This window comes from Sander lucioperca, chromosome 1, assembly GCF_008315115.2.
Source record: "Sander lucioperca isolate FBNREF2018 chromosome 1, SLUC_FBN_1.2, whole genome shotgun sequence".
NCBI classification, from domain to species: domain Eukaryota; kingdom Metazoa; phylum Chordata; class Actinopteri; order Perciformes; family Percidae; genus Sander; species Sander lucioperca.
Window position 1 is genome coordinate 18647845 of NC_050173.1, and position 15331 is coordinate 18663175.

The 15331-nt window shown below is 41.3% G+C and overlaps 1 protein-coding gene across 1 annotated transcript; it reads right to left on the reverse strand.

Annotated features, from left to right (window-relative positions):
- Nucleotides 1–529: 529 nt before the first annotated feature.
- On the reverse strand, nt 530–14571 carry ankrd33ba (ankyrin repeat domain 33ba). The gene is made up of 6 exons (XM_031301329.2): nt 14137–14571; nt 4062–4191; nt 3475–3615; nt 2749–2890; nt 2318–2516; nt 530–1543 (listed from the first exon to the last, which is right to left on the reverse strand). The coding sequence occupies exons 1-6, from the start codon at nt 14569–14571 to the stop codon at nt 1025–1027; spliced, it is 1566 nt and encodes a 521-aa protein (XP_031157189.1). The 3' UTR covers nt 530–1024.
- Between the last annotated feature and the right edge of the window lie 760 nt (nt 14572–15331).

Genomic DNA, 15331 nt, shown 5'->3' on the forward strand with positions numbered 1-15331 from the left:
CCCGAATAGTCGAATATTTGATGCTTCGATCAAAGAAGCCTGATTCGACTGACAATCTCACAGTCGAATCTTTGCAAAGGCGTTATGAAACGAGGATCATGCCATTTTGGCTATATAGGGGTGCTCATTCAGTCAGATTTTACATAGAACTACCTTTTTTCTCCAAATGAGTTAAATATTATGATATAAATAACAACATATAATGCTGTAAATAAAAATGTGAAAAGAAAGGAGCTTTTAATAAATCTTTTGAAAGCGCGTGAATAAATCCAACCACCCCATATCAGATTTAAGTTTCACTTTCCATGATCCGTGACCGATGGAGGAGCATCTTGGCGGTAGGGATTTAAACCTTCAACTGAAAACGTCGGGGAAAAGAAAGTCTACTCACTTTGACATAGTAAAAGATGATCCAAAGTAAGATGCAAGTTGTGTGCCACCGGCCGATACAGAGCACAGCCGTGGTCCAGTGCGCAGCCCACAGCATGATCCGTCCACCCCAATGATCACCAAATCTTGCACACCAGACCAGCAAGCCGCTGCGTTATATGCCTGATGTAGACGAGGCAAACAGTTGCGTTTGTGGCGGAAAAACATTATCACAAGAGAATCGTAAAAGAAGTACAGAGCGCACGCTGCATGACAGCAGACTTTAGCTCTGTGTGCTCCGCTTCTCGTTACCGGGGGCCAGCTGCTGACTGCTTGAGTGACAACTGAGCGCGCTGCTGTAAACAACTTTCAATTAATCTTCTCCACCCCTGCACCACTTATGCAATAAGAAGCTACTCTTTTTGTGACTGGGTCCTAATCAGTTGCATGTTTTCATACAAAAGGAGCTTTACACACAACCTTATCACAGCTGAATATTTCAACACTGTAGTCAACCCCCCTATGTATTAGCCCCCCCCACAGTCGACGATAGGCAAGACTTGACGATTCTGTAAAATCTTAGTCGGGGACACCCCTAGTACAGATTTAGTCTCTTTTTAGGGTAGTGTGCATGTCATCTTCTGAGGCAATGATATTATTTCCTTTTGCCGGCAGCAAGGTGTCTCTTGGTTACAGCCTCCAGCCTCCTCCTCTCGGCCTCCTCGGCTTTCCTCCTTTCTTCTTTTAGCTCCTTGTACCGCCACTTTGGTATTTGCAGCAGTTGTCCGCTTCCATCTTTGGCGCTGCTCTTCCTCCGGATCTTTTCTGGTTCATAAGTGGGCGTAGGGGCCTTGGACACCCTCACTTTGGGGATGCTGAACCCAGGCCTGACGCTGCTCCTCCTCAGCACCATGTGCATGGGCAGCAGGCTGGTTCTCCGCAGCTCCAGGGCTTCGGTATGAGCCACCGTGCTCAGGCCCTGGATCTGAAGGCTGGCCCGGCGGTCTACTGAGTTCTTGGCCACCAGTGTGACCCGGGAGTTCTGGAAGAGTTTGAGGTGGGTCTCCACCCTGCCAGGGTTAATAGAGCGGAGCTCCTTGGCGCGCTGCTGGCGGATTACCTCAGGAACTGCATAGCGCCGTTTGCCCACACATGGGGGGCTGTCAGGACACACCTGAAACAAAATCAACGGTCCCAGATTTGTGTTATAATATCAATATAAGTAACACTGCTTTTTTCTTCTTCTTTTTTTTTACAAAAAGCACTGCTCAGTCTCCTTTTGTTTGCAGTATTGCAATACCGGTAATCTTGCATAAATAACCTGCTTATTCGATACGGCTGCCGTTAATTATATCCTTTAATTATTATGAGCAAATCCCATGAAAAGCAGAGAATTTGCTGATAAAATAAAAGATAAATTAGCGCCTGATTTATCCTTTTAATAGCATCATTACCACACTATTATCAGCAGTTTATTTGCACATCGACTATGAAACAGCAGTGCTAGATCTACTTTATTCTACTACTTGATAAACATGAAACAGAAATGATTTAGACACTGATACAAAAACACAAACAGTAAAATATCAAGTCTGTGGAAGGTGGTTTCAACATAGTACAAAAACATTTGCCTCCATCTGGAGATAAAAAAAAAAAAAAAAGAATAAGCCCTGATATCTCTAACTATGCTGAATATGTAAAGACCCCACCAGGAATAATGCAGAGGAGAGCAACTTTAAATAATCCTTTCTGTTATCACAAAGAGTAGCTACCTGCTTCACCTTATCTCAGCTTACATTTGCAAAATGCTTGTTTGTGTGAGGGAGAACGTGAGAAACGTGTGGGTTGGGGTTAATGTTTTCTTGGATCTCGTGGGATACTGTTTAATACTGATTAATGAATAAGGGGATAATGAAGCGTAAACATGATCTCGAGCTTAATTACTCACTGTATGGCATGCCACGGCAATGAACGGGCTCCTCAAGGCAGTTGTTATAGAAACCATGTGGTCGATAACACCTTCAGGCTCAGGGTTGGTGACATTCGCTATGTTGAAGGCGTTCCGCACACTGTCCGACAGGCGCTTCAGACAGCCACGGGGCTCCTGGGCTTTGGCCACCAGTGATGCCAGTGGAGGCCACTCTAGACTGGGAGATCAAATTTTATATAAATCCACTGCACAGAGGCCCTGTTGGGTTTACTCTTACACACCATCTACTACACCATCAAAAAGTAAGTCATAGACCCTCTCAAGACTACTTTGGTTACTGTTTTTGTGTTGCTTTATGCATCTGTAGTATATTATATTGTGTACCTTTGTGCTATTACCCATGACAGACAGCCATACAGAGAAATAATGTGATCCATCTATGAGTTTACCTGTATGTATCACAGAACTGGCGCGGGCAGGGCTGTTCTATCAGGCACGTCATCACCCAGGCAGTTTCATAACGGCCCGTAAAGAAGGCCCATTCCCTGGCAGTAAAGTGGCGCCCATAGTCCCTGGAATTCAGGGCAGCTCCTAGTGGTGACACAACAAAGAATATGCCAAAGAAAGGATATAGCAGAAGGTGGATAAAAATAGATATGGGTTAAAAGATAAAAAGGTGGAAACAGAAAGAGTTGCATGTATTCAGAAGTAAAGAGGAGAGCAAACAAAAAGAAATGAAATAGAATTATTAAATGGCCAAAATGAACATGTTGAAAAATGTATCTAAAGGAGTCATTTCTATCAATAAAGTTAAAATGAAATCCTGACTTGAACCCCCCGTCTTGATGATTTGGTGTCAAATCTCTCCATTAATAATTACAGTTATGGCTAAAAAGAGAATAATCATCCAATAAATAAAACCTGGATCACTGCCAAAACTTATTGAAATTATCCATCTGTCCCCCAATACTGAAATACTGCTCATATTTTTCTGATCTGCCTTGATGGCAGAGTAATGGCAGAATAAACTACATCTTTTGTGGTTGTAATCAGTCAAATCTGCCCCACAAATCCAGGTAATATGTTAAATCCAGACGTAAAAGCGACAAACTTGTGTCCGTGTATGAAATCTACCCATGTCCTCCTTTCTGATTGCTAAGACACATTTTCCTCACCTGCCATCATGAGCGAGCGCACACATTCCACTCTGCCCTGCATGGCAGCTTTCATCAGAGCGGTGAAGCCGTGGCAGTTTCTCCTCTCGATGTCCAACCCAGAGTAGTAGTTCAGCAGATAGTTGGTGATTGTTATGTGGCCTTGAGGTACAAAGGGTTAGGGTTAGGACAGTAGTTACTGTAGGTCACAACACACTCATCACAGTCTGTGATCACACAACGTTGGCTTGGATAATAGCAGCTAAAAGGCTATTTCACACTTGTAACAACTCATAATTTGGGTTGAGTTCCACATCCATACGGCTGGTGCTTCTTCGCTTTCACACAACACACTCATCACTTCTGTTTCAAAAAGCTTAAGTACAGCGAGAAGGGCAGACTTGTGTTTTTTTATGCTCGTCTGTGTGTTTGTGTCAACATTAGTGCCAAACTGCCTGTGTGTGTATGTTTGTGTCTGTGTGTGCATGTGTTCAACAGTGCTGTGAACCAGCCTGTCAGCGGCTGTGTGTATCTAAGCCAGTGTCTGATATACTGCTCTGTGTGTGTGTGTGTGTGTGTGTGTGTGTGTGTGTGTGTGTGTGTGTTACCTGCTTGAGCAGCAGTGATGAGAGCTGTGTTTCCCTCGCTGTCCTGCCAATTGACATCCAAATACGGACACTGAGACAGTGCTATGACGACGTCCACGAAACCTTGGTAACATGCAACCAACAGCCCAGTCTGAGACGAAAAGTGACAAGAGAGTAGGTAAAAGATGAGGGAAAGGAAGAGAGGCTTAATTTTAGAATCAGCAAAACTGCAGTAAAGTGCTGACATAGAAACCCACAAGACCAGGAGACCTCTGTGCATCTTTTGAAACTAATATTCTTGAATAAATGTGACATCTGTTGTCTTTTCATTGAGAATTTAATCGTCTTGAACCCAGTGGAAAAATAAGCTAGTCTCCCCGTCTGATGTTGTTGTGTACTTTAGTGTGTATGTGTGTGTGTTCATGCCAGAATAGGAACCCTTTTTTGCGTGAGTCCTGGAAAACTCCTGTAAAAGTTGGGTACTTTCCGGAAGGTGCACACTTCATCAGCCAAAACAAACAAGTTTACCACCAGAGGAGAAGAGGTGGGGGGGAGGAACACAGAGTTCTCAGTTGACATATCATATACACAGTGTACAGTATATATACATGAAGTATTTCTGTTAGAGAGACATGTCTTTCACAGATGGGTGGATAAATGCTCCCTACAGGAAGCCAAAATTCACAAATTATTCAATATATGTAAATGATGGGATTAATGTTATGACATTAGGAGGCAACAAATTGTATATTTGTCACTTGATATCTGATGTTAGCCCCATCTATTTTGTTTTTAACATGCATTACAGTAGGTCTGGCTTGTGTCTTTTAAAAGCTTATGTCATTCCTCTTTAGCAATATTACTGTGTCTTTTTTGTGTCGTCACAGGTGTCTTTTGTTTTGTTCTATCAAAGGCATAACACTTGCATGTAAGTCCTTCAAATGGAACTATTTTAGTCTATCGAATGGAACTCAGGAGTTTGTTTTCAATGTGAGAAGCAAAATACACAATATTCTCCATATTCAATTGGTTCAAGTTGTGAAATGGTTTCTAGGCAACTGACAAAACTGTGGATTCTATGCATTCTTCAATAAAAATGATGGTATTACTGTATTTCAACTCAGGCTGACAGGCGTAACTTGTGAAGCAGCAGCTATCGGAAAAATTCAAACAAACAAACAGTGTGTTGTTCATAACTACCTATTGATTGCTAAGCTAGCAGACCCTACAGGGACTTTAATTAGTGCTTTATTAAAGGCAGGTGTGCTGGAAAAGGTCAACCAGTCAGACACAAGCAGACAGTGCATGCATCAGCTGCACGAACAAAATATCTATGTATTCTGCTACAGGTGCCTGCTGAGAGAAATCAAAACATAGTGCATTTTCATTTAGACATTGTATTTTGAGAAACAAAATAAATCCCCAATTCACTTACAACTCTTTCATTTTCAAATGTAAAGGCTTTTCAAGTGAATGCAATGCTTGAGATTTAACCAACTTTGCTAAAAGTGGGGTAAATATTAGATGACTGGGACAACCCTGCATGCTAAGATAATGAAAGTACATGTCCTGTGTTTGTAAAGTAATCCAGCACATACAAGGTGATGAAAACAATATCTAACTATCATCTCCCAGCTGCTGTAATAATACTCTATATAATAGTCTATATCCACGACCTTCCACTTCCGGGATTGCTCCGGTGCTGCCGGAAATTGCGCCGGATCACGCTCTTTTCGCTCGGATGTCCGTTACCTTCCGCTTTCTTTGTGTTGGAATTTTAAACTCCTGTGGATTTCTGAGGACTACGGTTAACTGCTCCTCAGATCTCTGCAGGGTAAATCCAGACAGCTAGCTAGACTATCTGTCCAATCTGAGTTTTCTGTTGCACGACTATGTATAAAGACACCATGCAGCCACAACCTCTTTGTACATTAGACATCTTTATCTTACATATTTAATGCCATGTGAATATCAGACCTGCGTCATAAAGAGTTAAAAATCAGACTTAAGAAATCAATTTCAACTTTGCTGGCAAAAATTAAGTATTATAGTATTTAGGTTACAATTTGTTCCACATTTGACATTCCTCGATTCGTGAGCCTGCTTCTGTGACATGATGTTCTCTTCATGAGAGCACTCATAAAATCTACTTGATGTGTTGCGCCTCTTGGCACAATAGGTTTTTAGTCTTGGTTCCCGAGCACACCGTGTTACTCCAGTAAATTATTCTTTCAAACTGTGTTATGGATGTGATCAAAAGTTTTCTCTCCCTAAAATGAACAAATAGAATAATGACTGAAGATTGGTACAGAGAGTGCCTGAACTTTTATAGAAAAAACATACAAAGTTGGTGCCAACCTTGTCCATAGCTACCTATTACTCACACACACACACACACACACACACACTTTACTACAGCAATCTGTTTATCAAGTTGCAGAATGTTTATATTATCCTTAATTAACCAGTATTAAGACTGTCAGCATCATGCTACATCATGAACAGCATCAACATCATTTAGTCCTTGCAGCATTTGGAGTACATGTACAGTAGATGTTTTTTTCACATGTAAGATAAACTAAACTTGGCTGAAACAGCCCTGAGAGTTTTAAGGGTAAAAACGTGGAGAGAGGTCCTGCGGAGTAACTGGTGGATTGTCTGGAAAAAGTTCACTTCTGGGCTGAGATTCAGATTGCTCTTTGTGGTTAGACACACACGTGTAGACATTGTCTATGTCTCTTTCTCATTCTCTAACATACACACACATTCTTGGCAAGCTTCCAGACTTGCTGTGTTTTACTTTAGCAGCATGCCCTGCAGCATGTCTGGAGCAATCTTAGTCGTCTGGCAATGGGCCTATTTTCTCTGTGAACCTTTCTCACACACACGCACAAACACACACAAGCATTTAACTTCTGTTTTTACCTTTTTTATCCCAGGCTCTAGTTTTCTATTCAACACATCCCTATTTGGAATATTTCTTACATATATTGTGTTCTTCTGAAGCACTTTACGAGTGGCTGCTGGCAATGTTGGTGACTATAGAATCTGAGAGAAGAGCACCAGCGAAATGCACAGCATACAACTGCAGAAACACACATTGAATTGAGAAAAGGACAATAATGTGCTACACTATTACGCACTCAATGACTTACTCTAAGGCTAAAGGGATAAAAATAACACTACCAGGTGGCTCAACAACCCTGAAACAATCAGGAGAGGTACTTCCAGGGATGGATGTGTGTAGTGCACGTGTGTGAGATAGGGATATAGTAAAATGTAAAGTGAGACTTTGAGCACGACAGAGATTCAAATCCTCACTTTAAGTTTTTTGGGAGGATTATGTATTTGTATGTAGGTCAACTGAAGATGCACACTACGGCAAATTTAAAGCTTTCATTACTTTATGCTGATGGACATAGACATACAGTATGCCCTCCCTGACTGTAATCTCCTCTGTTCCCTTACACTGGATTGTAACCGCCCTCATAAAATAATAATAAAGTCAATGCAGGCCAAAAGTTCCCTTCTTGACCTTTTCTTTCATAATAGCTTGTAAAGTATAAAGTAGTATATGTTATGTTTGAAGCCAAAATGCCATGTGGCGTGAAGTGGTATTTGGTCTGATATTTTGATACTTGCAGTATCAACACTGAACCATGCTCTTCTAAATTAAGATTACTCAAATCTAATACATGTACGTCGCAACTTCATGCGCATTAATATGACCTATACATGTGAATGGCATTTTTTTTCGCATAGCTATCTATTTAACATAACTTCTATCCATCTAATAGCTATCAAAGCTGTCCATCCATCTAAAACATTCAACATTTGAGAGGATCCATAGTGCTGGCAAGTTTTCAAATTTTGATTTATTTTTGGTTATGACAATTTTGACCAAATAAGTGCATATGTCATACCAAACCAAGGTGATACATAGAAATTCCTTAGCAAAAATGACTTTTAATTTCAGTTGTACTTGTATTATTTTAGTTACTGTAACTAAAACTTGTGTTTGCAATCAAGGTCAGTGAGTTCTATTTTATACAGTCTATGGTTTTGATGCAGTCTGAATACACACACACACACACACACACACACACACACACACACACACACACACACACAAAGTTGTCAAAAAAACATAGCACCCACAGTCTTACTCTCTCTGGCAACACACACACACACATACACACACACAAATAATCTGGTCAATTTATTATTAGCCCATATAGACACACATACAGAGACACACGAACAAAGACACACACACACACACACACACACACACACACACACACACACACACACACACTTACAAAGTAATCTGGGGAACATCCAGAGCTAGGAATAGAAAGGCTTAGCCGTATCAGTCAGTGACACAGACAGACGGAGAGGGAGACAGACGTAACTGTGTATCTACAATTGAAGTGAGAATGCTTTAATTGGCTCCAACAAGGATGACACAATACCCAGTGTAACCCTTCAAGTTCCTTATAAACGCACAATAAATACAGGTTTCCCAGCCAATGTTTAACTATGTTATAAATTCCATCTTAATCAAATCATGTAAAGCAGACCAAAGTGCATGTGTGCATTAGTACAGTACACACACACACACACACACACACACACACACACACACACACACACACACACAGCATCTTGAGATAAGCATGGTTGAAGTGATTGACTTCAGCTGGCACTGAAATGAGAGAAGATCTAGAATAATTAAATTCACGGATACAGTAAGTAGTTTGTAACCGATGATCAAAATTGATGGAACTAATCAGATATTAGCTATGTCCTAATCCTTATTAGTCCAGTGAACTGCCTCTTTATGCCCTGTGATGTTTATCATTATGATACTGCTGTTAAATTACAACAAAACTGTAGCAGCATTTTATATAAAATAACTAGGATAGCATCCCAGCCAAGTAGAAACCTGTTTAATCTCCCCATAATGTCTAGTATTAGCCCCTTCATGCTAAAGCAACCAAGAGCCTGTGACTTCTTCAATAAACCAATCTAACTACCTTCTTGTTCTCAAAATACGGGCTTACCCACACTGTAATTTTTTAAACTTCCAAATAAGTATTGGCCAAAGCAAAATCCTGCAAATCATCCCAGCGGCAGACAACCTGTGTCTCTGTAGCCTGCATTAACCAAGTATAAAACGTTGCATTTATTTGGCTTTTTACAGTACACCTTTGTGTTCGAAGACATATATATACACACACACACACACACACACACACACACACACACACACACACACACACACACGGGCAAATACCCTCTAGACCGCCCTCAATCACATACACCAGAAGCACTGACACAGACGTACTGGGCCATGTTTCTGTCAATGGCCTCCCTGTTAACTGTGTTTCTTTCTGCAGCGTTCACATGGCTGTATCAAAGCAGATGTATTTGACTGACGCTTTGATTTTTCCACTCATCTGTATTTGCTAGCAGCATCAGGCTTGCTACCCTCTCTAGTGCCAAGATAGAGAGAGGTAACAGCCAGGCAGGGTGGCCTCATTTAAGTTGATTGATTGATTGAATTTTGTGTGTGTGTGTGTGTGTGTGTGTGTGTGTGTGTGTGTGTGTGTGTGTGTGTGTGTGTGTGTGTGTGTGTGTGTGTGTGTGTGCGTGCGTGTGTGTGTATTTATTGAGTTTTTATACAAGCATAACAACTTATCCAATTCACAGCAAGGAGAACACACACTGTCTAAACAGAGGTTCCTGAAAACATTGCTATGTTAACATTCAGAAGAGATAACCCGGACTTTACGGACTTGTATTCATCTTTTACCTTTTACAACACAATGCCAATAAATGGTTGAAATCTCATCCAACATATCCGCTATCCCAGTCACAACCCTGAGAATTTACTGTCAGGATTCTGACACTGACAGCATATATAATTACTGAGCCGTAATCATATACAAGGATAATTGAATACAGGCACTTCTGACCCACATAATGGGTAGATCAGAGAAATACCAACCAGATACGTTTCAGCAGTAATGTGACCCAAAATTGGGGAGAAATTAACAACAATGGTACCCAAAATTACAGCTTTCCCTGACTTAGCATGTAGCTAGCCCTATGTTATTTTCACTTTGCCAGACCTTCCTCCACAGTGCTGCGGAGGAGGGTCTGGCTAGTCCATACAGCATTCGGGGATGGGAGAGAAACGTGCTGTGGTTTATTGGAATGTCTTTAAGCCAATCACAATCGTCATGGGCGGCGCTAAGTGCCACACGGAGCCATGGTGCCGCTGCAAAATAGCCTCTGAAAGGAACTTATTTTGGGGGAACGTGTACGTTAAAAAGTTGTTTTAGTCGCGCAACAGAAAACTCAGATTCGACAGATAGTCTAGCTAGCTGTTTCGATTTACCCTGCAGAGATCTGAAGAGAAGTTAACTATAATCCTCATAAATCGACCGGAGTTTAAAATTCCAAAACAAAGAAAGCGTTCAGTAATGAAAATCCATCCAAAAAGAGGGACATACGGCAGAATTTCCAGCGGCAACGGGGCAATCCCGGAAGGGGAAGGTCGTGGATATAGATAGTCCTATGTAAACACAGCAGTAGCCTAAAAAAACTGCGATAGCCTGCCTGGACCAATCATAGAAACCCGGCTCGGTGTTACGTGACACCGAGGCAAGAGTAGAAAAAAAAAAAAAACGTTGAAAGCGAAGCGTAGAGAACATTGGGAAATCTGAGGTTTTTGCCAACTGGGATTTCTCTGAAATATGTTTACTTCATTATTTGAAGTTCTGGCTACATTTAACATGGCTTATTATGTTGTGATCATGATTACAGTTAATCAAGTTTCAACATGTGCGCTTGGCAGTGGAGGGTACGATTGTATTGCTTTTCAAAGGCTGGATTGAGACAAGAGATTGAGAGTTTGCCTTTATATATCAAAACACACATCTTATGTTAGCCACATCCTTTAAAAACGAACTTGTCTTATTGTGCAGCAGGTATTGAATGTACTACTCAGACTACAATTAACCTCAGGCTCAGGATTAATCTCCTGTGTTGGCAGGAGTGTTGGAAGTACCTTTATTCAAAACACAGAATCCCTAGCAGCTTCTGGGCTGCCATTCTGTAGCTGCCATTAACCTCTGACCTATCTGTTGAAGGAGACCACAGAAAACAGAGGCAACAATGTATTATATGTGTGTCAAATATTAGGCTGAACCAGGCAAATGTACACTCTTTCCTGTATCTTCAGAGCCATTTTAGTTATCCAATATATCACCCTTTAAACTGCTGATGAGGGAAAGGGGAAATAGTGTACATGCTGTATTTGGTCAAATCCAAGGCTGGGATGTAACACCCCTCTTTGTCTTGCAAACCACAATGTCAGGCTGTCTGCTATATTAGGATGTTGACATCTGTGTCAGGATGTGTCAGAACACACACACACACACACACATACACACACACACACACACACACACACACACACATGCACAACTAATCTTACCAGATACATATCAGCATGTGTTTCCAATGGAGGTGTTGCCTAACCTGTATTGTGCCTGAGTATGTGCACATCCCTGAGGTCACAGGGCATAGCAAAGCAAATGGTGAATGCACTAGCTCACATCCTGCCATACAAACACACACACACACACACACACACACACACACACACACACACTATATCCAAGCATGTTGTTTTGAATCCCCTCTGTCTTCATGTCATACAGATGAGAAGAGATATCTTTACATTCCAATGATGTCATTCCTTCCCATGGCCTCATCGGTTATTACATAGGCCTACATAAATAAGGAAGGAGAATTGGTGAGAGATGATGGTGAAATAGTAGAAAGGCAAAGAGACATGGGGGTAGCCTCAATGTTAGAGACGCAGATTTGTGATGTAAGATCAGTAGTATGAAATCACACAGACTAGCTGGGGAATTTTCACTGGAGAAAGTAAATTAATAAAACACACTTTCTCCCTCAGCAACTACAATTGCACTCCAAATTTCTCTACTGGTACCCTTTAGTTGCCAATGGGACAAAACTACAGTTATCTTCCATATTTGATGGTATAAAATGATGTGCTAGTAATGAGAAAAAGGGCTTTGTCAACTCGTGTCTGCATGAAATTGTAAAAAATTAACAAAAATGTACTGTTCTAAGTCCCAACAATACATGCAAATTTCCTTTTGTTGTCTTTTGTTGTGCTGTGTGTCTGATTGTCTTACATGTATGCCTTGCTGCACCACAATTGCCTCTCGGGGACAATATCAATGAAGTTGAGTTGAATACAAGATAAAAGGCATGCGATTCATCTTCAGCATACAGTGCCCATTGCCAGCTAATTCAATTACGCTCAGCAAAATGTCCCAATGAAAGAAAAACTAGTCTGGCGTTCCATCATTATGGATTTATCTCTTTGCCCTGGGCTGTAGTTCTTTGGCAGGAGTGAAGCGATACATAAGGCGTAAATGGACACATACTTTGATTGCACTGCAGAAAGGATTTCCAATAACTTTCCAATAAGCAGTTACTCTTATGATGAATTACTTAAAAAACACACACACACACACACACACACACACACATTCATTTGTTTATGTAATTATGTAGTTAAAGTCAACAGACTAAAGTTGTATCAGTGTTTGATGTTGGTAAAAGTCCATAACTCAACCAACAGGTACTGCCACTGCTACTTCCCTATTGTGGAATTTATGGCTTAAAAATGCATCTTTGTTCATTAGCGAGACTGTTTAAATTGCTCTTAGACAGACTAATGCCATCATCTCATTGGTAGATAATGTGTTTACCTACAGACTCCCACAAACTGAATCCAAATCTCAAATAAGAAAATGTAGTCAGACTCACATACACATGAATGTACCTGCATGAGCCCATGCACGCACGCACTTGCGCAAACACACACACACACACACACACACACACACACACACACACACACACACACACACACACACACACACACACACACACAGGGGATTGTGTGTTCTGCTAACCATGAGAGACTTGTTTGTTTTATAGAGCTGGAGGTTGCTCCCTCTTCCAAAACTGAGGTCTGCCAACATAGACAGACCTGTCAGAAAACAGTTTGGTATGAAAAATTATAAAGTATAGAAGTGTGAGCTTATTATAGAAATAAGCTTATAATAAAATGAAATAATACAAACATGCAGAAGATTTAAATTAAGCATTTTCAAGCCAACTGAAACTTTCAACCCACATCTCCTTTTCAATGAACATCATAGAAATTATTGAATGTTATTTAATTTATTATGAATCTGATTATTAATTCATTGTTGCAATTAAGTTACAGATTTAATGAGACATTTGTAAAATAACTTATATTTTCAGTGAGGCAGGCCGGCATGGGCCGGGAAATATAGGTAAGTAGGCCAAAGACACTGAAGCAACCTAGGGCTTAGGTAATTATGTCAATACCAGGTCAATACCTAATGAATCTAAGGCTCTTTAATTTAACTTGTTGCACTGAGTGACAGGAAGGCTAGTTTGGTACTAGCCATGGATATATCAGTCTCGCTTTGCCAGACTCCTCAGCGCTGGAGCCTATCCATTGATTGAGGGATAGGGGAAGAAACAATCCGGCTTATTTGTATTTCTTTAAACAATCACAACGGTCCTGGGCAGCGAACCCCAAAAGCGGAGATATTATTTCAGGCTTTATCCCAGCAATGTGCATCCGTTGAGCCAGAATAGATAACGTTACTAGCTTACTAATAATAGCCCACACAAAAAAATATTTAGCTAGTGCCCCTGAGCAAGACCACCTAGCCTATTTGCTCCATATCTTGTCCATAAATTATGTCACCAAAATACTATGTAGGTATATATAGGCTAGGCCTAATATCTAGCTAAGTAGCCTACTATGTAATTGGAGCCAATTTACTACTTAATAAAACTGAACTAAAAAACTTCAACAAAGCCTTATCCATTAATAGTCTGTTTGTGATAGCTTACAAGCTCAAGTTTTCACTGGTGTCAAAGCGGAAGGTAAAAGTAACGTTAGCCTAGTCACCAGGCTACTTGTGTGAAGTTAGCCTATTCATACCCTGTTATTCCTGTCCTTCTCATTGACCTCCTCCTTCTTCACTCCATGCCGCATCATTATCCGGACGATAGCAGAGTTGTTGGTGCAGCATGCCTGGAAAAAAGACAGCGGTTTTGGGCTTTCCGGTGACGGGGTGCGCTCCGAGTCAGCGAACACATCATCCGGCGGGTAGAAGGAGTCGTCCGACAAGATGCTCCGACAATCCTCCAAGTCCTCAAAGTCAACTTCTTCGAATTCATCATCGTCTGCCTCCCCTCCATCGTCCTCTTCATCGTCCTCCTCGCACGAGCCTAGGTAGTCGTCATCATTGGACTCCTCGACTATGGTCGGGTGAACTTGGGTGATGTTCCCCCCGACTTTCTGCTGCTGCTGGAGCTGTTTGACCCGGACCGACGAAGCGCCTCCTCCATCCCTGTCGTCCGTGATCAGCACCATCTAACCCCCGAGCCTAGGGCACTGTCCTCGGGGTAGAGTGCAGCCTGGCACGCGGGTCGCTTGCATGGGACTGTCCGTCTCTCCAGAAAAGCGGAATCAAACTAACTCACCTTAAAAAGTCACTTACATCACCTACGGGAGTCTAAATTACAACAATTCTGGTACGATATTATAGTTAAGCATATTGCGCTTGCATTTATCCATCAGTCATTTTCGGAGAGTTGACATTATTCCCGTCCGAGCCCTAAACGTCTCATGAAGTGAAATACTTTCGCGCGCCCCAAAAACGAAACCACGTTGAGTTTACAATAATTTTGCAACAAAAAAAAAAAGAAACGCTACAGCGGAGCCTAATTTTGCGGCACACACGACCGTCCCATGTAGGGCGGAGAGGGACAGCAGCCTGTTACCTATAGTCGCCTAATCCGATTAGATGGGACTGACCTCTCTCTCTCTCTCTCTCTCTCTCTCTCTCTCTCTCTCTCTCTCTCTCTCTCTCTCTCTCTCTCTCTCTCTCTCTCTCTCTCTCTCTCTCTCTCTCTCTCTCTGTATTTATCTGTACGATAATGCTTTAGTATTCAAATTGAGATTCAAAAGCAAGTAGCCTACAGTAGGCTACCCTATCAGAAATTAAAACAAGATATCATAGTCTATTTTTTCAGTATTATACTTCTGTAAAATAAAAGTAGAAGGAACTTTATTTGTGACTTCCTCCCTATTCCTATGAATTACGTGTTTAATTTACTGCAGATACTACATT

Excerpts from the sequence above, each read along its gene's own strand:
- ankrd33ba (XM_031301329.2), bottom strand. The coding sequence starts at position 14,571 with ATGGTGCTGATCACGGACGACAGGGATGGAGGAGGCGCTTCGTCGGTC. Across the intron at positions 2,891-3,474 it reads GCGCTCGCTCATGATGGCAG|GAGCTGCCCTGAATTCCAGG; the intron begins GTGAGGAAAATG and ends TGTCACCACTAG. Across the intron at positions 2,517-2,748 it reads CAGTTCTGTGATACATACAG|TCTAGAGTGGCCTCCACTGG; the intron begins GTAAACTCATAG and ends TTGATCTCCCAG.